The 27,988-nt window shown below is 65.5% G+C and overlaps 3 protein-coding genes across 7 annotated transcripts; 1 reads left to right on the top strand and 2 right to left on the bottom strand.

Moving 5' to 3' along the window:
* Nucleotides 1–25: 25 nt before the first annotated feature.
* PIP4K2C (phosphatidylinositol-5-phosphate 4-kinase type 2 gamma) lies at nt 26–2,986 on the bottom strand. Its single transcript, XM_030510648.1, has 10 exons — nt 2,819–2,986; nt 2,633–2,730; nt 2,438–2,534; nt 2,227–2,367; nt 1,968–2,114; nt 1,808–1,846; nt 1,424–1,537; nt 1,033–1,276; nt 861–964; nt 26–633 (listed from the first exon to the last, which is right to left on the bottom strand). The coding sequence occupies exons 1-10, from the start codon at nt 2,945–2,947 to the stop codon at nt 553–555; spliced, it is 1,194 nt and encodes a 397-aa protein (XP_030366508.1). The 5' UTR covers nt 2,948–2,986; the 3' UTR covers nt 26–552.
* An 801-nt stretch (nt 2,987–3,787) lies between these two features.
* Nucleotides 3,788–18,549, bottom strand: KIF5A (kinesin family member 5A). Of its 2 annotated transcripts, none has more exons than XM_030510605.2 (29): nt 18,036–18,549; nt 16,033–16,120; nt 15,618–15,691; nt 15,429–15,533; nt 14,904–14,952; nt 14,753–14,808; nt 14,572–14,659; nt 14,330–14,454; nt 13,964–14,068; nt 13,680–13,828; nt 12,701–12,849; nt 12,313–12,509; nt 12,127–12,195; nt 11,515–11,721; nt 10,902–11,048; nt 10,278–10,466; nt 9,952–10,069; nt 9,780–9,838; nt 8,924–8,997; nt 8,661–8,762; nt 8,361–8,421; nt 8,196–8,267; nt 7,575–7,679; nt 6,738–6,954; nt 5,387–5,480; nt 4,893–4,933; nt 4,766–4,793; nt 4,596–4,688; nt 3,788–4,109 (listed from the first exon to the last, which is right to left on the bottom strand). In XM_030510605.2, exons 1-28 carry the CDS (start codon nt 18,162–18,164, stop codon nt 4,610–4,612), a joined length of 2,976 nt encoding a protein of 991 aa, XP_030366465.1. In that variant the 5' UTR covers nt 18,165–18,549; the 3' UTR covers nt 3,788–4,109; nt 4,596–4,609. The 2 variants fall into 2 exon arrangements, with proteins under 2 accessions (XP_030366465.1, XP_030366466.1); XM_030510606.2 differs by having other exon boundaries at nt 4,893–4,930.
* A 699-nt stretch (nt 18,550–19,248) lies between these two features.
* Nucleotides 19,249–27,545, top strand: DCTN2 (dynactin subunit 2). 4 transcript variants are annotated; one of them, XM_030510643.2, is made up of 16 exons: nt 19,253–19,429; nt 19,823–19,891; nt 20,829–20,837; nt 21,651–21,656; nt 22,243–22,339; nt 22,430–22,491; nt 25,137–25,235; nt 25,381–25,541; nt 25,629–25,776; nt 26,275–26,340; nt 26,420–26,458; nt 26,571–26,648; nt 26,744–26,815; nt 26,914–27,016; nt 27,115–27,206; nt 27,298–27,545. In XM_030510643.2, exons 1-16 carry the CDS (start codon nt 19,394–19,396, stop codon nt 27,382–27,384), a joined length of 1,224 nt encoding a protein of 407 aa, XP_030366503.1. In that variant the 5' UTR covers nt 19,253–19,393; the 3' UTR covers nt 27,385–27,545. The 4 variants fall into 4 exon arrangements, with proteins under 4 accessions (XP_030366505.1, XP_030366503.1, XP_030366504.1 ...); XM_030510644.2 differs by lacking the exon at nt 20,829–20,837; XM_030510645.2 differs by lacking the exons at nt 20,829–20,837; nt 21,651–21,656 and having other exon boundaries at nt 19,249–19,429.
* The last annotated feature ends 443 nt before the right edge of the window (nt 27,546–27,988 follow it).

Here is a 27,988-nt window from a genome sequence, read left to right as displayed (position 1 = left end):
GTCCCGTTCACGGGGCGGAGCCGGGTCTGGATCAATAATTTATTCATCAGGACACATATGGGGGGAACGGGGGGGCAGGGGCGGGGCCACCCCCAGGGACCCCCTTGGATAGAAAGGGGGTGTCAGGAATCACTCCCCAAGTCCCTGTTCCCCCCCCTCCCCCCGGGGGGGGTCACACAAGGTCAGGACCCTTCCCATGGGAATAGGGGTCACCCCTGGGGGCTGCAATGGGGGGGGGGGCCTTAGGTGGACCCCTAGGTCCCATATGGAGGGGGCAGGGGCAAGGAATGGGAGCCCCCCGGGGCTGGCTCAGAAGAATGGGGGTGGGGAGAAGGAGGGGGCCCCTCCCCAGGGCATGTAGTGTGTGAGCCCCCCCTATGGTGGGGGGGGCATAAGTCCCAGCCCCCATCTACACCCCCCCAATAAAGTTAAGGCACTTGAACAGCAAATCCCCGGCCTGCTGGGGGACCATGGCTTGGGGGGGGGGGGGGCGGGGCACCCCGGGGGGGCCCCTTGGTCCGGGGTAGGTCCGCTTGGTCCGGGGGACCCCCCCTAAGCAAAGATGTTGGTGATGAAGTCGAGGAAGCGCTTGCCGTACTGCTCGGGGTTAACGGTGGAGATCTCTGCTCCCGCCTTGGGGGGGGAGCACAGGGTCAGACCCCCCCTGTCTGACACCCTTAAAGCCCCCTCGGACCCCGCAGCCCCCCCTCCCACCAAGACCCCCCCCCCCCCAAAACCCTGCCAAGGGGCTGTAACCCACCCCTAGCCTCCCCCACCCCTTCCTCTCCCCCCCCCAGCAAGTCTTTAACAACCCCCCCACTCAAAATACCCCCCCCCCATAGTCTGGGACCCCCCCTCACCCCATGCTTGACTGTCTTGGCCGCATGAGCTGCCTTCTTGCGGGCATCGTACTGGGTGAGGACGTCGATGAGCCCCATGAAGTAGACCTCGCGCCGGGGGGCGGCTGGGGGGGGCAGGGGGTGGGTCAGGGGGGGTCAGGGGTGTCCCCCCCCCCAACCCCCCCATCCTCACCCTCGCTGCCGCGCAGGGCGTAGACGTCGACGTAGGGGTCGAAGTCTCCGGGGCCGAGGGGCCGGTGGGAGTTGAGGAAGCTGCCGATGCCCTCGGGGGACGTCCCGTACCCCCCCGGGGGCCCCCCCTCATCGCCCCCCCCTTCTTCTTCCTCCACCTCCTCTTCCTCCAGCTCCTCGGCCCGCCCCACCTCATGGATGCCCAGCAGCAGGCTGTAGTCCATGATCTTCAGCTGCACCAGGAACTATGGGGTGGGGGGGGACACACACAACCAGTCATAGGTTGGCTTTGGGGAGCACCCACATCAGTGCAGGGGCTCCCTGAGGCCACCCCGGGGGTGCAGCGCCCCCACATGGTTCCCAGTTTGGGGTGCAGGCCCCAACTCGCCCACCTCCACGTCCCTCCTGAGCTTCTCCATGAAGTCCCTCTGGTCCTCCTCAGCCACGTAGACCTTCTCGTTCTTGTTCAAGAAGTCCATGTCCTTCAGAGTGGGCAGGTCTTTGCCCTACAACACGGAGGGGGGGACACATTTGGGAGGAGCCCCCCCCCAAAAAGCATCAAGTTGGGAGGTGGGAGCCAGCTGGGGGGTCCCCAGGGGTGAAGGGGACCATGTGCCCATAGCAAAGGGCTTGGATCTTCTGCCCCAGCCCCATCATGAGCCATCACTGGGTGAGGCAGACACGGAGCTGGCATTATGGGGGGGGGGGGGAATAACGAGGCCTGGAGCCCCCCCTCAAGCCTGGGGGAGTCACAGCACATCTCTCCACCAAGGTACCTTCTCCTTGTCGCTGGCTTCTCGGGACACCAGGGAACCCTGCAGAGATGTGGTGGGACACCAGGGTGACACGAGGCGACGGAGTGGAACCAGCCCCACCTAAGGTGGGGGTTGCGCCTGTGGGGGAGTGTGTGTGTCCAGGGGACCCCCCCCTCGTTACCTTGAGGTCGTATTTGCGGTGCACGGGGAGGCGGTGGCTGAACATGTTCCTCATGACCAGCAGGTAGGTCTCCTCGTTGTCCACGCTCACCCGGTACATGCCCAGGAAGCGCGGCAGCAGCGTGCTGCCGTGGCACTGCACCACGTACTGCCGTGGGAGGCAGCGGGGGACACAGGGGGTGTGTGTGTGTGACAGTGACACACCGGGACCCGCGGGGACCCCCCCCACACCCCGGGGGAGCTGCCCCCCTGCTCCCTACCTGGTGATAATGGGAGAGGAGCCCGTGGACATCGGCCACGTCTTCCCCCGACAGCTCCTTGGCCACCAGCGTGCGGTCCGAGGAGAGCAGGAGCCGCCGGTCGCTGCCCTCCCAGTGCGGGGGGCTCCGGGTGAGGGACACCTGGGGGGGGACACCCCAAAATCAGCCGGGGGGGGGGTTAACGGAGGGGGTAAGGGGGGGATCACCTCACCTGATAGTCCTGGTCGTCGATCCCGAAGCGCTCCCGCAGGTTCCGGAACACCTGGGGACAGTACTCCTTGAACTTGAAGTGGCTGGGCAGGTTCTCCCTGCAGAGCGGGGGGGTCAGGGCACGGCAGCGGGGCGGGGAGGGGGGGGGCGCACACCGGGGCTACCCCCGTCCGTCCCGTCCCGTCCCCGCACTCACCGGTTGAAGAGGTGGTTGTTGACCTTGATCTTGGAGCTGGCTCTGAAGTCGTCGGGCAGCAGCATGACGGGCGGCGGGACCTGGCTCAGCTCGTTCACCTGCGGTGGGGAGGCGGGGGGGAGGGCGGTGTGGTTGGCACGGCCCCGGTGCCGGTGGCGGTGCCGGTGGCGGGGGGACGGCGCTGACCTGGTGGCTGACGCCCCAGCAGAGCACGGCGAGCGGCGGGTCCGCGGCCCGCGGCACCTTCACGCGCTGCGGCACGAACCGCTTCTGCTTCTTCTTCGTCTTGGCCCGCGGCGGCCCCGCCGCCGCCATCGCCACGCTTCCGCCCGGGCCCGCCGCGGCGCCGGAAGGAGGAAGCGGGGAACGGGAAGCCGGTGGGGAAGGGGGGGGAGACGGACACTGCGCATGTGCGCTGTGCCCGGTGCGCTCCGGTACGGGGTGGCTGGGACACCATAGGGGGACATGTGACCCTATAGGGGATACACGTGACCCTATAGGTGACGTGTGTGACCCTATAGGTGATGTGTATGACCCTATATGGGATACATGTGATCCTGTAGGGGATACACGTGACCCTATAGGTGATGTTTATGACCCTATATGGAATATATGTGACACATGTGTGATACATATGTGATACATGTGTGACCCTATATGGGATATATGGGACCCTATAGGGGATATACGGGACCCTACAGGTGACGTGTGTGGCCCTATATGGGATATATGTGATCCTATAGGGGGTATATGTGATCCTACAGGGGATACATGTGACCCTGCAAGTGACATGTGTGACCCTATATGGGATATATGTGATCCTATAGGGGGTATATGGGACCCTATAGGGGATACACGTGACCCTCCAGGGGATGCGTGTGACCCTATAGGTGATGCGTATGACCCTATATGTGGCCCTATAGGGGATACATGTGACCCTACATGTGACATGTGTGACCCTATATGGGATACATGTGGTTCTATATGGAATATATGGGACCCTATGGGGGATACATGTGACCCTACAGGTGACGTGTGACCTCAATAAGCGTTGCCCCATAGCCCCGCCCCTTTCGCATAGCCCCGCCCTCACCTGGCCCCGCCCCTTCCCTGTAGCCCCTCCCCTCCCCTGTAGCCCCGCCCCCGCAGGCAGGGCTCAGCTCCGGTCCTTTATTGAATCGCAGCGGGGGGGGGACACACACGGGGGGGGGGCGCAGAGCCGAGAGGCCAAGCGGGAGGAGGGGGGTGACCCCCACTTGGGGGCTGGGGTCGGGGGGGGGCCCCTGACAGCCCCCATAGGTGCGGGTTAAGGCATCTCGAAGCAGCACCCCCAGTCCCGGGGGACCCCCCAGCAGGGACGGGGGGGTCCTGGGGGGGTCCTGGGCTGGGGGGGGCCCCCCCTCGCCGTGGGGGGGCGCGAGCAGACGGGACACGAGGTGACACCGGGACATGCGAGCGGAGGCGGGTCCGGCGGGACCTGGGGGGGCAGGAAGGGGTTGGGGGGGGACAGATCCCATGGGGGGGGCGGGGTGTTGGGGGGGGCAGGATGTTGGGGGGACGCAATGCGGAGGCCCCGGGGGATGTGGGGATCGTGGGGGAGGACCGGGGTGTGGGGCACCCAAATGTGTTTGGTGGGGTCGGATCTTGGGGGACCCAAATGTGGGGATCACAGGGGGAGATCACCAGGGGATGTGGGGCTCGGGGGGGGCCGGGGTGTGGGGCACCCAAGGGGGGGCAGGATCTTGGTGTGCAGGGGGCCATGGGAGGGTCTGCATGGGATGTGGGGGGGTCTCTGGGGGGCTCTGGGTGACCCCAACGTGAGGACACATGTGTGAGATGTGGGGACTCTAAAGGGATATGGGGGGGACATATGGGGTTTGGAGATCCAAGGGGATCCCAAAGGACATGGGGGGGTGATGGGGGGATCCCAAAGGACACGAGGGGTGATGGGGGTCCCCAGGACCTGGCGGGGGGGCACTAGCTGGCCGCTGTCTCCTGGCGCAGGGGGAAGAGCAGGGGCTGCTCTTCAGCCTCATAGGCACAGGACAGGTCACTCCTGGGGGGGGGGACACATGGGGTCAGCCGGGGTCACCCCCTCCAGCACCCCCTTTGGTCCCCCCCGACCCCCCTGACCTGTTGTCATTGATGTCTGTCATGTTCCCTGCAAGAGAGAGTGGCAGCTCCAGCGGGGGGCTGGGTGCCCCCCCCCGTGTCCCCATCCCACAACCGGACCCCCCCCCCCCGTGTTTCCCCCACTCACCATTATCCACATTGAGCTGCTGGAAGGTGTCCAGGGGGCTGCTGGAAAGAGGGGGGGGACATGGGGGCAGAGGCCTTGAGACCCCCATAGCCCCTGTGCCCCCCCCTAGTTCCTGTGCCCCCCTGTTCCCCACTGCCCCATAGCCTCTGTGCCCCTCCATAGCCCCCGTCCCCCCTTGCCCCATAGCCCTTGTGCCCCCCCATAGCCCCTGTGCCCCCCTGCCCCATAGCCCTTGTGCCCCCCCATAGCCCCTGTGCCCCCCTGCCCCACAGCCCTTGTGCCCCCCCATAGCTCCTGTGCCCCCCTGTCCCCCACTGCCCCATAGCGCCTGTGCCCCCCTATAGCTCCCGTGTCCCCCATCCCCACACTCCCATATCTCCTTCCCATAGCCCCTATACCCACCCTTACCCCTCCATCCCCATATGGCCCCTGTGCCCCCACCCCTGCATCCCCCCCCCCCCATAGCCCCCGTGCCCCCCATTCCCCCCACTCACAGGCCCCGCGGGCCGGGCAGGGGCCCCCCGCCGCTGCTGGAGCTGCCGCCGGTGGGTGACGCCGCCGGCCCCTGCCCCGGCCGCACTGGTTTGGCTGCGGGAGGAACGGGGGAGGTGAGGGGCACTGAGAGAGACCCCCCCGGGTGTCCCCCCCGCACCCCTGCCTCCCCGAACCCCCCCGCACCCCATATCCCTCTGCCCCCCGAGCTCCCCCCGCACCCTCTGCACCTCCATATCCCTGTGTGCCCCCCCCGCCCTCTCCCTGCACCTCTCCTGCCCCGCGTCCCCCCCAGCGCCCTGTGTCCCCCCGAGATCCCTGCCCTCTCTGTGCCACCCTCCATGTGCCAGGCCCCTGGCCCTGCACCCCCCCATGTCCCTGTACTCCCCCTGTGCCCCCCCATGTCCCATTAACCCCCCATGCCCCATTAACCCCCACATATCCCCATTAACCCCACATATCCCCACTGACCCCCATCTCCCATTAACCCCCCATGTCCCATTAACCCCCATATATCCCCATTGACCCCCATGTCCCATTAACCCCCACATATCCCATTAACCCACATCTCCCATTAACCCCCATATATCCCCATTGACCCCCATATATCCTCATTGACCTCCCCATATCCCCACTGACCCCTGTGTCCCATTAACCCCCATGTCCCATTAAACCCCACATATCCCATTAACCCCACATATCCCCATTGATCCCCATCTCTCATTAACCCCGCATGTTCCATTAACCCCCATATATCCCCATTGACCCCTATGTCCCATTAACCCCCACATATCCCATTAACCCACATCTCCCATTAACCCCCATATATCCCCATTGACCCCCATATATCCCCATTAACCCCGATATCCCCCTGACCCCCGTGTCCCATTAATCCCCATGTCCCATTAACCCCCATATATATCCCCATTAACGCCCATATATCCCCATTGACCCCATATATCCTCACTGATCCCTGTGTCCTGTTAACCCCTATATCCCATTAACCCCCATGTCCCATTAAACCCCCATATCCCATTAACCCCACATATCTCTATTAACCCCCATATCCCGTTAACTCCCAGATATTTCCATTAACCCCCATGTCCCATTAATCCCCACATATCCTCTTTGACCCCCATGTCCCCCTGGCCCTCATGTCCCATTAACCCCCATATATCCCCACTGACCCCCGTGTCCCGTTAACCCCTATATCCCATTAACCCCCATATCCCCCTGACTCCCATATCCCATTAACCCCCATATATCCCATTAACCCCCATATCCCATTAACCCCCATATGCCCCTGAACCCACATATTCCCATTGACCCCCCAATCCCCCCCCCCCCGCTCACCGATGACGGCGCTCGCTCCGCGCCGCCCCGCCCCCCGCGCGCGCGCCGCCAGCCGGACGCGCTCCACCTCCAGCAGGTGGCGCCGCCGCTCCTGGCGCGCGCCCTCCTTCGCGTCCCTCAGCGCGCCCTCCAGCGCGTGCACGCGGCCAGCCGTTGTGCGCAGGCGCCGCTCCAGCCGCGGCAGCTCCAGGCGCAGGTCTGCATTGTCACGCACCAGCTGCGCGCGCCGCGCCCGCGTGACCGCCCGAACCCCGCCGGGAACGGCCGAACCCCGCCGGGAACCCCCGAGCCCCGCCGGGAGCGCCCGAGCCCCTCTGAACCCCGCCGGGAACGCCCGAACTCCCCCGAACCCCGCCGGGAACGCCCGAACCCCTCCGAACCCCGCCGGGAACCCCCGAACCCCCCCGAACCCCGCCGGGACTCTCCAGACCTCCCTTTGACCCACCCGGGACCCCCCAAAACCCCAGCACCCACCGAACCTGACCCTCCCCACCGGCACCCAGCGGGACCCCCTAGCACCAGCTCCCACCACCCACAGGGCGCATTATAGCACTCACCCAGACCCCCCCTCACTACCAGTGCTGGGGGGGTCCCGGCCCCAGAGGTGCCACATGCAGCAGTGGGGCCACGAACTTTTGGGGGGGGGGGGGAGTTGGGGGCACCGCAGCCAAGCGGGGGGGCAGTGAAGTGCCAGGCAGGGCAGTGGCTCCCCCCCCCAGTTATGGGGAGTCAATGTGGCTGGGACAGAGATGGGGGGGGCCGGTGCCTTGGGAAAGCAATGGGGGAGCTCAGCGGGGGGGCTCTGGGGGGTGCCCCCCACGTTTTGCCCGCACCCACCTGTTTGTGAACCTTTGTAAGCTGCTCCAAGTTGTTCTCAAGAAAGGAAATCTTCTGCTTCTGGGAGTGCAGCCCCCCACTGTCCTCGGGCTCCAGCTCTGCGCTCTGGGGGGGCAAAGGGGGGGCCCCGCTGAACACTGACACCCCCCAGCCCGGGACCCCCCCAACCCGAGACCCCCCAAACCCGGGCACCCCCAAACCTGAGACGTCTCCAATCGAGACCCTCCCCAACCCGAACATCTGCCCCTAACCTACCCCCCCCGGATGTGCATCCCCCCCAAACCCAGGCTGGGACCCCTTAATTGGGGTTCTCAGGCTGGGGATCCTCCCCCAGCCAGGACCCCCCCAAACCCGTCTGCCCCTCCCCCCATGCTGCTAGTCTGAGACCCCCCAGGCTGACCCCCCCCCAGACCTAATTGGGACCCCCCGAATCCCTTGACCCCTCCATACACAGACCTGGGCTCCCTGCTTGAGCCAAGCCCCACCCAACCTGCGCTTGGCCCCCCCCAGTGCCTGCTTCTCCCATCCTTGACCTCCCACCCTTTTCCCCCCCCATTCCTCGCCCCCCCAATTTCTTCCCCCAAATTCTTCCCCCCCATTTGTCCCATATCCCCCCCTCACTTTCTTGACTCGAGTCGTGACGTCTTGAACAAACAGCTTGCGCAGGTTGTGGAGGGTCTGGAGTTCACGGGCCTAGGGGGAGGTACAAGGGGGGGGGGGCACGGTGACCCCCAAACCCCCCCTTACCCCCCCTTACCTGCCACCCCCCAGCCCCCCATAACCTACCACAGTCTCCTCCAGCCCCTTGAGGTCCTGCTTGGACTGTTCATGGCGCTCATGGAGGAACCTGGGGGGGGGCACCCCAAGATGGGGGGGGCACCTCAAAAATGGGGGGGCGCTTGTGGGGTGTCAGGGGAGACGCGAGAATGTTGGGGGCTTGGAGGGGTCTTTTGGGGGGTGCTGAGAGAGGACCCCAAGTTTGGGCAGCGTCTTGAGGGGGGGTCCTCGAAGCTCTTGGGGAGTCCCTATGGGGGGGTCCCACTGATGTTGGGGGTCCCGGGGGGATTGGGGTTGCGGGGGTCTCACGTGAGCTCCTGCAGCCGCGCGGCCTTGGCCTGCTCCTGGCGCCGCAGCTCCTCGTGCTCCCCCCGGAGCCTCTGCAGCTCCAGCTCCAGGCGCTGCGTCAGGCTGCGGGGGGCAGCGGGGATCAGGGGGGGTCGGGGGGATCGGGGGGGTCAGGGGGTTCAAGCTCTGCCCCCCCCCATCCCATCGCCCCAGTGAAGGGCCGGGGTTACGGGGGGGGTCAGGGCTGGGGTCAGGTCAGGTCAGGCCGGGGGGGTCTCACTCACTCTCGCAGCTCATCGATGGTTTTCTGCCGCTCGTTGAGCTCGTCCCGGAGGCGCCCGAGCTGTGAGTGCTGCACCTGGGGCACGGCGAGACAGGGACACCCCAATGCACCCGGGAAACAGGGACACCAGGGACACCCCAATGCACCCGGACACAGGGAGACAGGGACACCCCAATGCACCCGGGAAACAGGGACACCAGGGACACCCCAGTGCACCTGGGAAACAGGGACACCAGGGACACCCCAATGCACCAGGGACACCCCAATGCACCCGGACACAGAGAGACAGGGACGCCCCAATGCACCCGGGAAACAGGGACACCAGGGACACCTCAATGCACCCGGACACAGGGAGACAGGGACACCCCAATGCATCCGGGACACCCCAATGCACCCGGACACAGGGAGACAGGCACACCCCAATGCACCCGGGACGCAGGGACACCAGTGACACCCCAATGCACCCGGGCACAGCGACAGCAGGGACACCCCAGTGCACTCGGGAAACAGGGACACCAGGGACACCCACTGGCACCCCAGGGACACCCCAATGCACCCCAGAGACACCTCCTATGTGTGCTGCACCTGTGACGCCCCACAGCGCCTCCTAGTGCCCCACAGCCACCGCACCCCATAACCACTGCCCCTGACACCCTCCTCCTGCTCCCCAGCCTCAGCACCGGGACCCTCAGCACCCACAGGGACCCCCAGGATCATCCTGTACCCTCCAGTGCCCCCCAGCACCCCAGTGACACCTCCCAAAGAGACCCCCAACCGCCCCCCCTCGGGTCCCCACCCCTCCAGAGACACCGCCCAGTGCCCCCAGGGGTGCCTTGTCCTCCCCAGCACCCCCTCACCTTGATCTCGTCCATGTCCTGGGTCTCATCCTGCTTCCGGGCTCCCCCCTGCGCTGTGTCTGTGGGGCAGAGTTCACCATGGGGAGCCCTCCAAGTGCTGCTGTGCCCCCCAGCCCCCCAATTCCCCCCAGCACCCCAAGTCCCCCCATTTTCCCCCACGCCCCGTCCTCACCCTGCGACTGCAGCCGCTCCAGCTCCTCGCTCAGGGCATCGTTGGTCTCCTCCAGGCTCCGTCTCTTGAGCTCCACCGTCTGCGTGTACTCGGTCAGGGAGCGGATCTTCGCCTCGTGCTGCGGGACCAGCATCAGCCACCGGCCCTGGGACACGGGGACACCCCCAACACCCCCCCTGACAGCCCCCCGACACCCTCAGGGACACCCCCAACACCCCATCACTGCACCATGCAGGCACAGAACCCTGGGGACACTCGATCGTGGGACCACCAAGCCCTGTGGACCCCAAGCCCCGGAGCTCTGCTCCGCTCCGGCAGGGCCCCACCTGGGAGATGAGGAGCTGGCAGGAGGAGAGCTCGCGCCCGGTCACCTCCAGCTTGCGGTGACATTCCACCTGCAGGTTCTCCAGCTGCCGGCACCGCTTCACCATTGACTTCACCTCCGACTTGATCTTGCTGACGTAGAGCCGGGCCACGGCGAACTCCTCCTCGATGGCGCCGGTCACCTCCACCGGCTGCACAGGCACAGGCATGGGTCGACATGGCACAGGCATGGGTCAACGCAGCATGGGCATGGACATGGGTCAGTGGGGCATGGACATGGGCCATGCATGGACATGGGCCAACATGGTGTGGACATGGCCATGGGCATGGACATGGGCCAACACAGCACAGACATGCGTCAACACGGCACAGGCATGGGTATGACATGGTCATGGCATGGTATGAACATGTGAACTGCACACGCATGGCTATGGCATGGCACGAGTATGCCATGAGCACAGCACACACATGACCATGACCTGGTGTGCCCCAGCACACCACGGGCCCATTATGCACATGGGTCCATCAGGGACATGGCACAGTCACAGTGCAGCACGGCCACATCCCACCCATGGGTGCCCCTCCTGCTCTGGGTGCCTGCCCGGGGGTACCGCTCTTGTTCTCACCAGCTTGATCTCGCCATTGCCCAGGATAAGGCTGAACTCGCTGAGGTCCCTCAGGAGCCCATTGAGCACCTCGGCTGCCCGTGAGCGCTGCTGCGCCCCAAGATCCAGCACCCGCTGCAGCTCCGACTGCAGCGACAGCGACAGCGCCTGCGGCACGGACACACTGCACCGAACAGCCCAAACCAGCCCAAAGAGCCCAAACCACCCCCAAAATAGCCCAACACACCCCTAAAACAGCCCAAACCAGCCCAAACCACCCCCAAACCAGCCCAAAACAGCCCCAAACACAGCGACAGCGCCTGCTGCACGGACACACTTCACCAAACAGCCCAAACCACCTCCAAAATAGCCCAAAACACCTCTAAAACAGACCAAACCAGCCCAAAACACCCCCAAAACAGCCCCAAACACAGCGGCAGCGCCTGCGGCACAGACACACTGCACTCACGCCCATTGGGATCGCAGTGTGGGTGCTCTGGCGCCCCCATCGGGCTCCCATTGGGATCGCAGCCTGGGTGCTCTGGCGCCCCCATCGGGCTCCCGTTGGGATCGCAGTCTGGGTGCTCTGGCGCCCCCACTAGGCTGCCTCCGGTACCGCAGCCGCTCCGCTCACCTCGGTGCGCGCCAGCTCGTCGCTGAGCCGCCGGTTCTGGCGGCCGCTGTCCTCCGCCTCCTGCGCTTTGCGGTCGTAGCTCCGCGCCAGCTCCTCCAGCGCCGCCAGCACCTCGGTCACCTCGGCCCGCGCCGCGCCGTGCTCCGCCCGCAGCGCCGCCAGCTCCCGCCGCGCCGCCTCGCCCCCGCCCCGCGCCGCAGCCAGCACCTGCCCGGGGGCAGGGCCCGGGGGTCATCGTTGGGGGGGGGGAGCGGTAAGGGAAGTTCCACCAGGGTCATGCTGGGGGGTCCCGGGAAATCGGAGGGGGGGTCCAAGTGATCCGGGTGGGGGTCCCAGAGGGGTTCAAGTGGGTCCCAGTGGCTCAGGTTGAGGTCCAGGGGGTCATGGTGGGGGTCCCAGGGGTCACAGTGGAAGCCTCAGAAAGGTTCCCATGGGGACTGGATTGGGGGGTTCAAACGATCAGGGTGGGGGTTCCAGAGGGGTTCAAGTGGGTCCCAGAGGGTCAGGGTGGGGGGGACCCAGGGTGTCATCATGGAGTCCCAGCAGGGGAGGAGGTTACAGGGTCAGTCAGATAGAGATGGGGGGACATGGGGTTTGGAGGGGGACCCTCACCTCCTCCTGGTCCAGCATCTGTTGCTTGAGCTTCTCCATGATCTGGCTTTGCTGGTTGATCTCATCATCCTGGGGGAAAGACGGGGGGGCTCATGTTGGCAGCAGTGGGGGACAGCTTGGGGGGGTCCCCGAGGGCTCCTGGGGAGGTCCGTGGCAGGTCTTAGGAGGCTCCTTGGGGGTGCTCACCTTGTCATCCAGCTGCTTGTAGAGCTTGCGGATCTCCTCCTCGTACTTGTGCCGCTCCTCCTCCGAGATGTGGATGACGATGGAGGAGCTGTTGTCATTGAGGGGGGTCTCGCTGGTGGGTCCTGGCCCTGGCCCCTCGCCCGGCCCCACTTCGGCCTCGGCCCCGTTCAGCTGCTCCGTCTCGGGCACGGCCTCTCCTGGGGATGCGGCCGCAGCTGCCCCGTGTGGCCCAGCACTGGGGTCCCCTCATGGACACTGGGGTCTCCTTCCAACACTGGGGTCCCCTCCCGGCACTGGGGTCCCCTCCCAGGCACTGGGGTCCCTTCCTGGACTTTGGGGTCCCCTTCTGACATTGAGGTCCCACCCAGACTCTGGGGTCAGCCCTCACCGCTCCGCCAGCGGCTCAGCTCAGCCTCCAGCTTCCCAATGGTCTCCTTCAGCGCCTTGTTCTTCTCCTTCTCTTTCTCGTACTTCTTCTTCCACTGCTCGGCCGTCAGCTCCAGGTTCACCGACGCCGTGTTCTTGATGGTCTTGGCCCTGGGGGGACAGCCCTCAAGTGGGACCCACCGCCCTGTTCCCCATTCAAGGCGGCACTCCCAGGGATCCCCCGACATGCCCACCACAGACACCCCCACCTCAGGCCACCTCCAAGGGGTGCGCTTGAGGTGCCATGGGTGCATGGGAGCTGTTAGGGCACAGCTGGGATGCAGTTGGGTCTCATGGGTGCAGTTGGGGTGCCATGGGTGCAGTTGGGCTGCTGTTGGGTGCAGTTGGGGTGCCATGGGTGCAGTTGTGTCCCATGGATGCAGTTGGCCCTCATGGGTGCAGTTGGCCCCCATGGGTGCAGTTCGGGTCCCATGGGTGCAGTTGGGTCCCATGGGTGCAGTTGGCCTCCCATGGGTGCAGTTGGCCTCTCATAGGTGCAGTTGGCCCCCCATGGATGCAGTTGGTGTCCCATGGGTGCAGTTGGCCTCCCATGGGTGCAGTTGGCCTCTCATAGGTGCAGTTGGCCCCCCATGGATGCAGTTGGTGTCCCATGGGTGCAGTTGGCCTCCCATGAGTGCAGTTGGCCCCCATGGGTGCAGTTGACCTCCCACGGGTGCAGTTGGCCCTCATGGGTGCAGTTGGGTCCCATGGATGCAGTTGGCCTCCCATGGGTGCAGTTGGCCCCCATGGAGGCAGTTGGCCTCCCATGGGTGCAGTTGGCCCCCATGGGTGCAGTTGGGTCCCATGGATGCAGTTGGGTCCCATGGGTGCAGTTGGCCCCCATGGGTGCAGTTGGGTCCCATGGGTGCAGTTGGCCTCCCATGGGTGCAGTTGGCCTCCCATGGGTGCTGCTCTGGGTGCTCAGGGCTGCCCCCCCGTACCTCTGCCCGAAGAGCAGCGTGGAGCGGGTCTCGGCATCATTGTAGCTGGAGGGGGAGCAGCAGATGAACATGGTGGTGCGGCAGTTCCCACCCAACGAGTCCTGCAGGATCCGCGTCATCTTGCTGTCCCGGTACGGCACGTACACCTTCTGTGGGGGCAGCGGTCAGCACCCCCGGCCCGGACAGCGCCGGGGGGGCGCGGGGCGGGGGCGTGGTTGTGGGGCAGTGGTGGGTGTTGGGGACAGGGGTGGGTGGGTGGTTGTGGGGCACACGCCGGGTCTCACCGTGCCCTCGGCCAGTGCCGAGATGACGTTCCCCAGAGCCGAGAGCGACTTGTTGATGTTCTTGGCCTCGTCCAGCACCGCCCCCTCGGCCCCCGTCTTGCTGACCTGTGGGGCTGGAGGCTCAGGGACCCCCATGAGGCCACCCCGGCCCAGGGGTCCCCCCCAGGGACAGGCCCAGCTCCGGAACCCACCCGAGACCCGAGACCCAAAGGCTGGGGAGGCCTCTCGGGACATCCCCTCCCCAGGGTCCTCCAGATGCCCCCAAACCCGTGGGTGCCCCCAGGGCTCCCCATTCCCACGTACCTCAACCCAGACCCCCCCCCCGAGCCCCACTGTGGTGCCTCAGCGCCAGGGCCCACCCCCAACCTTCTCACTCCCAGCCAGGTCCACCAGGTAGAGCTTCCCGCTGAGCTTCTGCTCCGTCTCCATGTTCTCCTGCTTGATGTTGATGAGGAAGATGCTGTGGCTGCGGGAGCTGTGCTCGTTCATGTCTGCGGGCAGGGGAGAGGCTGCACCCACTGCGCACCAGGGACCCCCCCGCTGTGCCCCAGGGACCCCCATGGTGCCCCAGGCCCCCCCAGCGCCTCCCACGGCCCCCCGGTGCTCACTGGTGACGGCCACGTGCCGGTTGGACTTGCCCTCGTCGATCACGTCCAGGATCTCCTCGGGGCTGGACACGAAGCGCTCGGTGCAGCCCTGGGGGGTAGGGGGGGGGGTTGGGGTCCCGGCCCCTCCTCCAGGGGTGCTGCCCCACCCCACCCCCCCGGCACCCCCTGGGCTGCTCCTCACCTTGACGTAGGGAACCCGGTTCTTGTCCTCGTGCACCGACAGGTTGGTCTTGGTCACTGCAGGGGGACGTGGGGTTGTGACCCCCATTGCTCCCAGTGCCCCCAGTTGCTCCCAGTGCCCCCCAGGCCCCGCCGGCCCCTCCCCCACTCACTGTCCAGCAGGTCCCGGATCTTGTCCAGGTAAATTTCGAAGTAAGAAACCTGTTGGGAGGGATGGGGGTGTTGGGAGGGGGAGGGGAGGAACCAACCTCCCAGTGCCCCCCATGCCCCCCCGTACCCCCAGCACCCCCAGTGCTCCCAGTGCTCCCAGTGCTCCCACTGCTCCTAGTGCCCCCCCAGTGCTCCCAGTACCCCCCAGTGCCCCCCCAGTGCTCCCAGTGTCCCCCCAGTGCCCCCCCGTACCCCCAGTACCCTCCAGCACCCCCAGTGCCCCCCCAGTACCCCCGGTACCCCTCAGTGCCCGCAGTGACCCCCCCAGTGCTCCCAGTGCCCCCCCAGTTCTCCCAGTGCCCCCCCAGTTCTCCCAGTGCTCCCAGTGCCCGCAGTGCCCTCCAGTGCCCCCCAGTAACCCCAGTGCTCCCAGTGCCCCCAAAGTGCTCCCAGTGCCCCCCCAGTGCTCCCCAGTACCCCCAGTGCCCACAGTGCCCCCAGTGCCCCCCAGTGCCCGCAGCACGCACCTTGATGTGGAACTCCAGGTTCTCGTCCATGGCGTAGATGTGGTTGAAGATGTCGCGGGCGATGCGCGGGATGATGCCCATCCCCTGCGGGTCGTGCAGCTTCCCCTGTGGGTGGGAGGGAGGGGAGGGCCCCCGGTGGGTGCCGGACACCCGGGGGTGCTGCCCCCCCCCCCCGAACCCCCTCCTCACCTCCATGGTGTGGGTCTTGCCTGAGGACGTCTGCCCATAGGCGAAGATGGTGCCGTTGTACCCGGCCAGCACGTCTGTGGAGAGGAGGGTGGGCACGAGGCCCCTTGGGACCCCCCCCAGGACCCCAAGATCCCCTCCAAGACCCCCAGTGATGCCCAAGGACCCCTGAGACACCCCAAAGGACCCCACAGACACCCCCGAACCTCCCCAAAGTCCTGCAGAACCCCAAGACCTGCTGGACCCCCCACCAAGGCCCCCTCTGAGCATCTCCCCCGGCCAACATCACACCCCCCCAAACCTGCTCCTGTCACCTCCCAGCACCCTCCATGTCCCCATGGATGTTGGTGTCCCTGGAGGAGGGTGCTCCAGTCAGGACCCCCACAGGGCCCCCGCCAAAGGTCCCCCCAGGCCTCACCCTTGACGATCTGCATGGCACAGGCGTGGTAAACCTGCTCCTGGGTGGTGTTGGGGGGGAACACGCGGTCGAAGACATAGGTTTTGCCCTGAGGGGGGGTGATGGGGGTCAGTGGCCAGGAGAGACCCCCCCCAAGGTGCTGGGGGGCTGCGGCAGTGTCAGGGCTCCCCTTGTGGGGGGACCAGTCAGTTCCAGTGAGCCCCAGTAAGGGAGGTGGGGGGTTGCAGGGGGCCCCTTGCACAGCCCTGGTGCACTCATACCCCAACCATGGACCCTGGACCCCCACAACCGCCCAGTGCCCCTCATGCCCATGGCTACCCCAGACCCCCATAAACCTCCCCATAGATGTCCATAGACCCCCCACCCTCCGTACTGCCCAATAGACCCCCAACCCCCCCATACTGCCTCATAGACTCCCCATAGACTCATAGACACCCCATACACTCAGTCTCACCCCACAGCTCCACAGACCCCATAGTCCCTCCCAGCTCCTCCAGGCATTGTCATAGCCCTCTAGTCTCCCATACAGGCCCATAGAGCCCCATAGCCCCCCACAGCCCCCCACAGACACCTAACTCACCCCCGTACACCTCTACATACACCCATCAGCCACCCCTAAATGCCATAAGCCTCCATAGGCCCCCATAGCCCCCACCCCACCATAGCCCTCCAGCCCCCCCAGCCCTCCATAGGACCCATAGATCCCCATAGATCCCCAGCCCCCCAAACCCAAGAGTCCTACTCCCCCCAGCTCCCCATAGGCCCTAGGCACCCCCAGCCCCCCCTACACCCTTAACCGCTCCTATACCCCATAGGCCCTAGACACCCCCAGCCCCCTCTACACCCTTAACCCCTCCTACACCCCCATAGATCCCTAGAGACCCCCAGCCCCTTCAGCTACCCGTAGACCCCCCAATAGACCCCCAGGCCCCCAGACCTACATAGATCCCATAGAACCCCAGTCGTCCAGCTCCCTATAGACCCCCAACTCCCCTAAACCCAATATACCCCCAGACCTACACAGGCCCCCATAGTACCCCAGTCCCCCCAGCTCCCCATAGACCCTCAGAAGCTCCAGACTCACATAGACCACAGAGACCCCCAACTGCCCCCTACACCCCCATAGGCCCCCACAGAACCCCAACTGCCACCTACATCCCCAAAGACCCCCCAACCCCGGCCGGGAGCTGTCCACGCCCCGGTGCTGAACCGCCAAAGCCACCGCGGGGACACACGAACACGGGGGGGAAAACGGGGGAGACGACACCCGGGGACACCACCCCCCCCCCCGCACCCCCCAACCACCGCAGCACGACACAGGCACAACAGCCCCGCCCGCTGGCGGCCCCGCACCCCCCATCCACCCCCATTCCCGTATCCCCCCCAAACCCCTGCATCCTCCCCGCCCCCAACCATCCCCGCAACACCCCGCATTGCGCCGGCACAACCGCACAGCGACACCCCCCCGCTACAGCCCCCCCCCCGCCCCACTGCAACCCCATGGAAGATGCCCCCTCCCCTCCAAGGACCCCCCACCCCAGGGCCGGAACCTCCCCTTACCCGGGTGGGGATGTTAATGAGGGGGGTGCGTTATACTGGGGGGGGGCTGTGTGTGTCCCTGAGCCCCCCCACTTCACCCCTAACAAAGGGCAGGACCGCAGTGGTGGTGGTGGGGGGGCTGCGGCAAACACACCCCCCCCCCAGTGCCGATTTTGGGTCCCGATCGTGCCCCCCCGGGGCGCCAGGGCGTCTCCACTCGTTGTAAACAACCCCCCCCCCCCGAGCACTGGGGCAGACTGGGGCAAACTGGGAGTGCTGGAACATTAGGAATGGGGTGGGGGGAGAAGAAAGCAGTTTGAAGGCGGGGGGGGCCTTTGAGCCACACCCAGGGGAACCCCCCCCCCAAAACAGGTGCTACCCCCCCAAGCTGAGCCTATCCCGCCCCCCTCCCCACAGGCCGGTTGCCCCGCATTCTGGTGACACCCCCGCCCCCCCGCACTCACCCCCACCACGACGCTGTCATCGCCCTGGAAGACGGGCAGGAACCGGTCCCCGCGCAGGATCTCGGCGGAGCTGAGGGGCCGGAACCGGCACAGGACCTTGATGCTGCACTCAGTGCTGGGCTCGGCCATGGCGGCACCGACAAGAGTTTGGGGGGGGGACACGAGACCCGGAGAGAGGGCCCAAGGGTGCTTCTGGGACCCGGGAGGGTGTGGGGTGTCACCCGGGGATGCGGGTGGTACCCAGGAGTGCTGCTGACAACAGGAGAGTCAAGTGGTACCCGGGATGCAGGATGCTTTCCGGGGGTGCAGGGTGGTACCCAGGGATGTAGGATGCTCTCCGGGATGCAGGTGGTACCCAGGGATGCAGGATGCTCTCCGGGATGCGGACGCTACCCAGGGATGCAGGATGGTACCCGGGGGTGCAGGGGACGGCGGGAGGGCGGTGCCGGGGTGGAGGAAGCTCCGCAGCGCTCCCTGCTCCCGTGACCGCGCTGCTGTCGCCGCTGCAGCCCCGGTACCGGGTGATGGGGGGGGGGGAACCGCCCCCCGCCCGTTCCCCCCCCGCCGTGTTAAGGTGGAGCTGCCGGAACATCTTAAGGTGGACGGAGATGGGGGGGGGAACCGTCCCCCCAGAGTGCTGATTCATTGCGGGGGGGGCAGGACGGTGGCAACTCTGGTCCGGATGGGGGGGGGGTGTTGGCATAGGGCCAGGTCCCTTCCCCCCCCCCCGGGAATTCAGCAGTTCTGACTCATGCCCCCCCCGCCCCCCAGCTCCCCCCCCCACGAGGCCAGGCACATTCGTGTGTGGCCCCCCCCATCCCTGGCCCCTCAAAACCACGCCTGTATGGCCCCCCCGGCACAGCCCCCCCCAAATAATCTCCCCCCATGTAACCCAGCCAGTGGGTACTCTCCTTGTGACACACCTCCGTGCTCAGCCCCCGTGGGTACCCCCACATTTCCCCCCATATGCCCCCTCTCTGTGTCCCCCGTGTGCCCCCCTGTCGCCTTTCTATGTGCCCCCTTCTATGTGTCCCCATGTGCCCCTCATGTGCCCTCATTTCGCCCCTCTGTGTCCCCCGTGTGTCCCCCCATGTGCCCGGTCTGTGTCCCGCCATGTGCCCCCAACGTACCCCCCATGAGCCCCCCATGTACCCCGCGACCCATCCACCGCAGGCCCTGCCCCCTCCGCGGAAGCCCCGCCCCGCGCGCGCGCTCCGCGCTGTTCTCGCGAGATCGGCCCCGCCCGCCCCGGCCCCGCTCGGCTCTTCGCGGACCCGGACCCCGACCCCACCCCCCCCCGTTACCGACCCCCCCCGTTACCGACCCCGGCACCGCCCCCCCCGTTACCGCCCCCCGAAATGGCCGACCCCAAGTATGCCGACCTGCCCGGCATCGTGAGTGCGGGACCGGGCCGGGGGGGCACAGGGGGAGCATGGGGAGATCGGGGGGTCCTGCGGGGTCTGCGGGAGAATGGGGGGGTCGGAGGGGCCTGAGGGGATCAAGGGGGTGTGAGGAGATCGGGGGGGGCCCGGGGACATGAGGGGGTCACGGGGCCTGTGTGAGACTGAGGGGGTCGGGGGGCGCTGGGGGTGTCTGGGGGGGTCGGGGGATGTCTCGGGGTCCCGGGGGGGTCCCCATGAGCTGCGGGAGCTGTGGGCATCGGTGGGGTGAGGGGATGGGAGAGGGGCTCCCATGGGCTGTTCGGGGTGTTGGGGGGGGTCCCGGCGGGGTTTTGGGGTGTCCGGAGACCCGTGCTCGGGTCTCACCGGAGCCCGCCCGTGCCGCAGGCTCGGAACGAACCCGATGTCTATGAGACCAGTGACCTGCCCGAGGACGACCAGGCCGAGTTCGAGGCGGTGAGACCCCCCCGGGCCCCCCAGCACCTGCGTCCCCCCCCATCCCGCAGGGGCCACGGCAGGGATGCTGCACCCGCGACGGACACGGGTCCCTGTGCCACCCCCATGCGCAGCCTGTGGTTTGGGGGGGGCAGGAGGCGCAGCATGTCCCCCCCCCATCCCTGGTGTCCCCACCCCTGGTGCCCCCCCCTTGGCATCCCCATCCTGTGTACCATGGCCAAGGGCACGGTGCTGGCTTTGCATGGGCAGCGCTGGGTGGGCAGCACACGGAGGGTGAGGGGAGCCTGCGGAGGGGGGGTTCACCCCCCATGTGACACCCCCAAAAGGCATCAGGGTCCCAGGGATCCACTGGACTTGTCACATCCAGGCCGTGGGGCTGCTGCGTGGTGGCTTTGCCATGGGGGTGACACCAGGGGGCCTGTCCCCAAGGCTGGCACGGCACGAGGGGCTGCATGGTGACCCCCAGCTCTGCTGGTGAGGCCGAAGGCTGATGGGTGCTCGTGGCTCATGGACCCTCGGGAATGTGCTCCTGGTTGGTGCCGGTGAGGGGAGAGCCAGGATTTGGCACTGTAGAGGCAAGACCCACAGTGCAGGGAGTGGTTTTGGGGTACAGCCATGGGGCAGTCCCAGCCCCCCCAGTTCTGAGGGGGACACCCAGGGCAGCAAGACAGACCGGCACGGGTTGTTTCCACCCAAAATTGCCCCCATCAGGCCTCGGTCACACCAAAATAGCGCCCAAGACCAGAGCGGTGCCACCCCATTGACCCCCCCAGCGTGTTCCCTCCCACTGCAGGCGGGTTGTGGGGCTGTGGGTGCTGTCCCCTCCCTCCCTCCTTCTCCTGGCCCCCCCCCCGCGCAGCTTTGGTGTGTCTCTGCCTCTGGCCTTGCTGACCTGACCTGCGTTTTCCCCCCGCGCCCCACCTTTGCTGGACACTAGTTTGCACAAGTAAGCCCTGGGTGCTGCTCTGTTGTCGCATGCTGGGGGGGGGTGAGGTGCTTCCTGCATGTACCACGGGGTCACCGGCACCCTGCTATGGGGCCCCCTCCGCCGTGGGGCAGAGGGGAGGCAGCACTGGGGCTCGGGACACGACGGACGTGCTGCTGCTGCCTCCTCCCTGCTCTCCTTTGCCCTCTTTGCCTGACTGCATGCGCTGCTCTCTTTGTCTTTCGGGACCCCCCCCCGCCATGGTGGTGCTCCTGCCCCCCAACCATGCTGCCTGCACGCTGTGGGGCAGGACACAGCTGAGCCTCCATCCCTGCTTCCTGCACAGTGTTGAGCTGAGCAGGGCACAGCTCGTGCTCCTCCAGGCTCTGGCCTTGATTTTGTCCCCCTGGGCTACAGCTGGTGCCTTCTCCAACCCCTGGGGGAGCCACCAGCCATTGGGCTGCTCGGGGGGGGGGCCCATCCCACCCCCCAACTCTGCTCGCACCTACCCCAAGGGTTAAAGAGGAGCCAGAGCTGGAGGGAGGTACCAGAGCAGGGGCTTGGCTGCATCACCCCCAGCACCCTGCTCGTGCGGCCACCTCGCCCAGCGTGGCTCCGGTTGCCTCCAGCGCTGGTTATCTCTGGGGGGCCATGGAGGGGGTCAGCCCCATGGCTCCCCTGTCCCCCATGGCGGGGCAGAGCCTCACTGCAGGGCCGCGGGGGGTGGCCGGCCCGGGCCCAACCTTCTAACGCGGTTTTGTCTCTTCTCTTCTCCCCCCCCCCTCAATTCCTCCCTCCCCTTGCTCTGACTTTCTCACCTCTGGGGAACGCAAGGAGCTGGTAAGAGCCCACCCGTCGGCTGCTGCGCCGCTGCTCCCGCTGCGCCCGCTGCTCCCACCTCCCTCCCGCAGCTCCCCAGGCTCCCCCCAGGCCACGGCGGGTGCGGGGGCTGCACGGGCGCTGCCCTGGCCTGGGGGAGCCCGTTGGGTGCCTCCCGCAGGGCTCTGATGCGCTGGGGTCTCCCCCAGGCTCCCCGTCTCCACTCACATTCCAAGGTCTGGGCAAAGCCCCTTTGGTCTTTGAGGGGTTGATGTTTTACAACCACCCCGGTGCCCACCACGGGTGGTGGGAGCCACCCCGAGACATGGCTGTGGGGCAGATGCAGCCCCCCTGGGCTGGGTTTCTCAGGCTGGTTATGGGGCTGCCAAAGGGTTTCAAGCCTTGGAACTGTGGCCCTGCTGCCAGGAGGACCCAATGTCCCCACACCAGACCCTGGGGGCTGTGTCCTGGGGAACATGGGGCTCCCTTTGCCCTTGCTCTGCCCATTACTGTCCCCACCAAGGCCCCTGGTGCCACAGGGAGGTGGCAGCTCTGGTGACAAGCCGTTGTTTGCTGCCTCATCCTTGACCCCACGTGTTGTGTGCAGGAGGAGCTCACCAGTACCAGCGTGGAGCATCTCATCATCAACCCCAACGCTGCCTATGAGAAGTTCAGGGACAAGCGCTTGGGCACCGAGGGAGTGGGTGAGCCAAGGACCATGGGGAAGGGTGGGCTGGGGAACGCTGGGCCACCCCTGCGGGCTTTGGGGTGACCTTTTGCTCTTCTCCTTCTAGATTTCTCTGACCACATCACCAAGACCAGGACAACGGGCTACGAGTCTGGGGAGTATGAAATGGTGAGAGCAGAGACACCCAGAGCACGGGCCCCACAGGGATGTCCCTGCCCAGGGCCACCAGTCACATCAACCTCCAAAGGGTGGAGGTGGGATGGGACCTCTGGTCCAACCCACCTGCTCAAGCAGGGCCACCGAGGTTGCCCAGGACCATGTCCAGGAACATCTCCAAGGATGGCGACTCCACCATCTCCATTGCCAGGTGTAGCCTTGGCAGTGCTGAGGGATCCCCTCCCTCAACCACCGTGCTCCTGGTGCTGCCCACGGCATGATTGGTGTCATGTTTAGCTTGGTGTCCACCAAGACCTCTGGAGCCTTTTCCAGAGCTGCTTTCCAGCATATCCTGGTGCCAGGGGCAGGTCCTCCCCACCCCAGGCCTTTGCACTGCTCCTTGTTGAGCTCCATGAGGTTCCTGTTGATCACTGGGTCCTGTCTGGGTCCCTCTGGACAGCAGACACCAGAAGGTGAGGATGAGGCAAGGATGAAGCTCACCCTGCCCCATCCTCCAGACCATTAATGAAGGTATCATTAATGAAGGCATCAGCCCCAGGACTGACCCCTGGGGTACACTGATCCTTTACTGGCTTCCAGCTAGACTTTGGGCTGATGCTCACCCTCGTCTGGGCTTTGCTCTTTGGCCACTTTCAGTGCACCCCATGGCCCACTCATCCAGCACAGGCTGCAACAGCTTCTCTTGGAGACAGTACCAGAGGCTTTCCTGAGGCCCAGCAGACACTGCCCATGGCTCCACCTTGTCTACCAGCCACTTCATTGTAGAAGTCTATGGAGCTGGTCAAGCCTGACCTCCTCTTGGTGAAGCCATGCTGAGATCTCTTGATGTTTGTTTGTCGTTCATGGACCTGGAAATGGTTTCCAGCAGTAGCTTTGGGGTCACACTAAAGCTGGGTCATGGGGAGCTTCTCACCCAACACCCCAAGTCCTTCTCAGGCTGCTCCATCCCGTCTCCCCCAGCCTGTGTCTGCGCTGGGATTGCCCCAGCCCAGGGGCAGGACCTTGCACTTGGCCTTGTTGAGCTCCATGAGGTTTGCATGGTCCCACCTCTCCAGCCTGTCCTGGTCCCTCTGGATGGCATCGCTGATCACCACTTGGACATGGAGCTGTTGACCACAACTCTGCGTGCAGCCATCCAGCCCATTCCTTATCCACCGGCTGCTCCAGCCATCAATTCCATGTCTCTCCACGTCAGAGACAAGGATGTCGTGTGGGACAGTGTCAAACGCCTTGCACAAGCCCAGGTAGATTCCATCCTTACCCATCAACGCTGTGGCTCCATCATAGCAGGCCACCACATTTGTCAGGCATGACTTGCCCTCAGAGATGCCGTGTTGGCTGTCACCAGCCCCCCCCCCGTTGTCCATGTGCCTTAGCATGTTTTCCAGGAGGATCTGCTCCATGATGTTACTGGCACAGGGACTGACCGGTCTGTAGTTGTCTGGGTCTTCCTTATTTTCCTTTTTAAAATGGGGCGGGGGAATGTTTCCCCTTTTCCGGGCAGTGGGAACTTCACTGGAGCACCAGGACTTCTCACATCTGATGGATAACGGCTTGGGAACTTCAGCCACCAGCTCCCTCAGCACCCACGGGTGCATCTTGGCAGGTCCTGTGGACTTGGAGCAACCTGCTCTAGTGGAAGGTGTCCCTGCCCGTGGCAGGGGTTGGAGCTGGAGGAGCTTTAAGGACCCTTCAACCCAAACCATTCCATGGTTCTATGACTTGTGCACCTTCACTTTCCTTAGGTGTTCTTGAACCTGATCTTCTCCTACAGCTTCCTACTGGTTCTCCCAGTCCCTGCCTTTGCCTTCTGTGCCTTGGGCAGCTTGGCTGGAGCTTTTGCTGGTGAAGACCAAGGCAAATAGTCGTTGAGTACCTAAAAAGTCCTTGAGCACCTTCGAGTAGCTTCCCAGGGAGGAAGGTGAGGCTGGGCAGCCCTTCTTGTTGTCTTGCACATCCCAGGCCAGGCTGACTTCCAGCTGGGCTTTGGCTTTCCAAACCCCATCCCTGGCTGCCAGGGCGACGTCTCTCTCCTCCTCCCAGCTTCCCTGCTCGTGCTCCAGCCTCTGCCTCCTCCTGTCCGTGCCTGGCTTTGGCCAGGAGCTCCTGGTCACCCCGGCAGCCTCCTGGCTGCCCGCTCAGGATGTGGTGCTGGGACATGAGCCAGCTCTCTTGGGCCCCTCTTCCTTCCATTGCCTGACCCCAGGGGACTCTGCAAAGCAGACCTTTGAGGAGGCCCATAGCCCAGGACCTGCCCTGCGCACCCTCAGTTCCACCATCTGGTTGCCACAGCCCAGGCTGCCTTGTTGGAGCAGATGAGCTCCAGCAGAGCCCTTCTCCTCGCTGGCTCCCGTCACTTGGAGGTGGACGTTGTCATCAGTGTGCTCAGGACCCTCCTGGGCAGCTCGTGTCCTGCCATGTTGTCCTTCTCTGAAGCCCACGAGGACCCCATGAGGATCCGGTTTTTGTGAACATGAAGGTGCTCCTACCTGTCTGTTGAGGGCCTCACCCACGTGTTCTCCCTGGTGAATCCCTTCCCTTTATGTGCATGGGTGGGTGGGTGCTAGTGTCCCATCCTGGGTGCCTGGAGCTCAGGCAGACCATGGACCCCCCCCACCCTGTTCCTCTCTCTGCAGCTCGGTGAGGGTCTTGGTGCCAAAGAGACGCCGCAGCAGCGGTACCAGCGGCTGCAGCACGAGGTGCAGGAGCTGGCCAGGGAGGTGGAGCAGATCCAGGTGAGCATCACCCCATCACCCGCGGGGGTGACACAACCACCCCATCACCCAGGGGGGTGACACAACCACCCCGTCACCCGGAGGGTGACACAACCACCCCGTCACCCAGGGGGGTGACACAACCACCTTTTCTCCTGTCCCTCAGAGCACAGTGAAGGAGTCGGCAGCAGAGGAGGAGCTGACACCCATGGCCTTGGCCAGGCAGGTTGAGGGCCTGAAGCAGCAGTTGGTCTCCAGCCACCTGGAGAAGCTCCTGGGCCCCACTGCAGCCATAGACTTTGCAGACCCCGATGGTGCCCTGGCCAAGTGAGTGCGGTGCTGGGAGCTGGGTGCAGCTTGGGGGGCAAGGGCAGGGTGCCGGGGTCCTGCGCCCACCTTCTCCCCCCACCCCAGGCGCCTGCTGCAGCAGCTGGAGGTGGCCAAGTGCAGCAAAGGGACCGCAGGGAAGAGCCCTGCCAAAGAGCCAGTGCCCACCGCAGACGCCGTCACCTTCGAGCTCTACTGGAGGCCGGAGCAGGACCAGTTTGCCCAGAGCGCCAAGGTGAGTCCTGAGAGGGACATGGAGCTGCGGGAGCGAGGCCAGAGGAGGCCCCGGAGCCGCTGCGAGGGCTGGAGCAGCTCTGCTCTGGAGCCAGGCTGAGAGAGCTGGGCTGGGGCAGCCTGGAGAAGAGAAGGCTCCTGAAGGGGAGACCTTAGAGCAGCTCCAGTGCCTAAAGGGACTACAGGAAACCTGGAGAGGGGCTTTGGACAAGGGATGGAGGGACAGGCCAAGGGGAATGGCTTTAACCTGCCAGAGGGGAGACTGAGATGAGCTCTGAGGCAGAAGCTCTTCCCTGTGAGGGTGCTGAGGCGCTGGCACAGGGTGCCCAGAGAAGCTGTGGCTGCCCCGTCCCTGGCAGTGTTCAAGGCCAGGTTGGACACAGGGGCTTGGAGCAACCTGCTCTAGTGGAAGGTGTCCCTGCCCGGGGCAGGGGTTGGAGCTGGAGGAGCTTTAAGGTCCCTTCAACCCAAACCTTTCCATGGTTCCATCTTGCCGCAGATGGCGGAGCTGGAGAAGCGCCTGGCGCAGCTGGAGGCCACGGTGCGGTGTGAGCCCGACAGCCAGGTGAGGGGCTTGGGGGGGCTCCTGCCATGTCCCTCCTGCCCCACATCCTGCCCCACTGATGCAGTTTCCTTCCCCACAGAACCCGCTGTTGGTTGGGCTGAAGGGCACCAGCCTCGTGGTGAGTCAAACGAGGTGGTGGTGGGGTGCAGGGTCCCTTTCCCCCACCCAAGCTGTGCCCATAGCACCCAGGACGCTGCTGTGTCCCCCCTCACCCCCCTCTCTGTCCCCAGGAGACCGTGCAGGTCCTGCAGGCCAAGGTGAACATCCTGGACGTGGCTGTGTTGGACCAAGTGGAGGCTCGGCTGCAGGTGAGGGGGGATGGAAAGAGGGAACGGGAAGAGGGGTGCCACGGGGTGAGCACGGGTGGATTTGGGGTCTCCCATCTTCTCCCCCCTGTCCCCAGAGCGTCCTGGGGAAGGTGAATGAGATTGCCAAGCACAAGTCAACTGTGCAGGATGCCGACACCCAGAGTAAGGTGAGGGTCCCCCCAAAGTCACCCCCGCCGTGGCAGGGGGTCCATAGACCCCCACAGCCACTGTGCTGACCCCTTCCCACCTCCTTGCTGCGCCCCAGATCCATCAGATCTACGAGACGCTGCAGCGCTGGGACCCGGTGGCCAGCACCCTGCCTGATGTTGTGCAGAGGTTGGTGACCCTCAGGGACCTGCACGAGCAAGGTGAGGGGCTGGAGGGAACGCTGGGGACGTTGTGGGGGGGGGACGCACTGCTCCTGTTCCCCCCCTTACCCAGCACTGAGCTTTCTCCTGCCCACCAGCCACCCAGTTCGGGCAGGTCCTGCTGCACTTGGACACCACGCAGCAGGAGGTGGCCGGGGCTCTCAAGGACAACACAGTGCTGCTGGCAGAGGTGGGTCCCACCGGCACCCCATGGGGTGGAGTGGGGGGGGTCCCCATCCTGCCCCTCACCACTGACCCCTTCCCTGTTCCCCCCCACCCAGGTCCAGAAGACGATGAAGGAGAACCTGGCCATTGTAGAGGACAACTTTGCAGCCATAGATGCCCGCATCAAGCGGCTCCAGAAGTGAGAGCACTGTGGAGACACCCCCCCACTCCGAGTATTCCCACTGGGAATCCCTCCCTGTCCCCCCACAGCTTGTACATATCCTCGCTCTGCCCCCCCCCCCATTCCCACCCTTTGGGGGTGTCTCTGTACCTCTCAGTTTACTCAATAAACAGCTCAGCTCAACGGGGATCAGCGTCAGACCTTGGGGCTGTGGGGCTGGCAAAGGGGGAACTAAACCCCAGTGGCTGCAGCTGTGGGGCTGTGAGTTGAGGTCGTGGGGGGGGGGGGGCAGCGGGGCCCCCCCTGCTTGGGGATGGACTCCCTGGCTGTGTCCTCGCACCAACCCTGTCCCCAGCACCCTGGCTGTGGGGGGGGTTGAGCCTTGGGAGCAGTTGCGGTGGTCCTGGGGGGCGGATGGAGGGAGGGGACGCGGGTTGAGGGAAGGAGAGTGCAAAGGCGGGGGGGTGTGGGGGGGCACGGGGCTGCGGACACGGGCTGAGGGGACACGGCTCCCGAGGGGCCGGGGCCAGGCGGCGCCGCGGTGCGGGGCGGTGCGGAAGGGGGCAGAGACACCCCCCCCCGGTGCCCGCCCCGCGGCGCTCCTGGCCCCGTCCCCGCACGTCGCC

This window comes from Strigops habroptila, chromosome 23 (genome assembly GCF_004027225.2).
Source record: "Strigops habroptila isolate Jane chromosome 23, bStrHab1.2.pri, whole genome shotgun sequence".
Lineage (NCBI taxonomy): Eukaryota > Metazoa > Chordata > Aves > Psittaciformes > Psittacidae > Strigops > Strigops habroptila.
The sequence above is the reverse complement of the archived record's forward strand: the minus strand, read 5'-3'. Positions and strand labels throughout refer to the sequence as shown.

Excerpts from the sequence above, each read along its gene's own strand:
- PIP4K2C (XM_030510648.1), bottom strand. The coding sequence starts at position 2,947 with ATGGCGGCGGCGGGGCCGCCGCGGGCCAAGACGAAGAAGAAGCAGAAG. Across the intron at positions 2,115-2,226 it reads TCCTCTCCCATTATCACCAG|TACGTGGTGCAGTGCCACGG; the intron begins GTAGGGAGCAGG and ends CTCCCACGGCAG. Across the intron at positions 1,538-1,807 it reads AAGCCAGCGACAAGGAGAAG|GGCAAAGACCTGCCCACTCT; the intron begins GTACCTTGGTGG and ends TCCGTGTTGTAG.
- KIF5A (XM_030510605.2), bottom strand. The coding sequence starts at position 18,164 with ATGGCCGAGCCCAGCACTGAGTGCAGCATCAAGGTCCTGTGCCGGTTC. Across the intron at positions 14,455-14,571 it reads CCGGCACGTGGCCGTCACCA|ACATGAACGAGCACAGCTCC; the intron begins GTGAGCACCGGG and ends CCCTGCCCGCAG. Across the intron at positions 8,422-8,660 it reads GCGCGGCTGCAGGAGCTCAC|GTTCCTCCATGAGCGCCATG; the intron begins GTGAGACCCCCG and ends GCCCCCCCCCAG.
- DCTN2 (XM_030510643.2), top strand. The coding sequence starts at position 19,394 with ATGGCCGACCCCAAGTATGCCGACCTGCCCGGCATC. Across the intron at positions 25,542-25,628 it reads CCCGATGGTGCCCTGGCCAA|GCGCCTGCTGCAGCAGCTGG; the intron begins GTGAGTGCGGTG and ends CCCCCACCCCAG. Across the intron at positions 27,207-27,297 it reads ACACAGTGCTGCTGGCAGAG|GTCCAGAAGACGATGAAGGA; the intron begins GTGGGTCCCACC and ends CCCCCCACCCAG.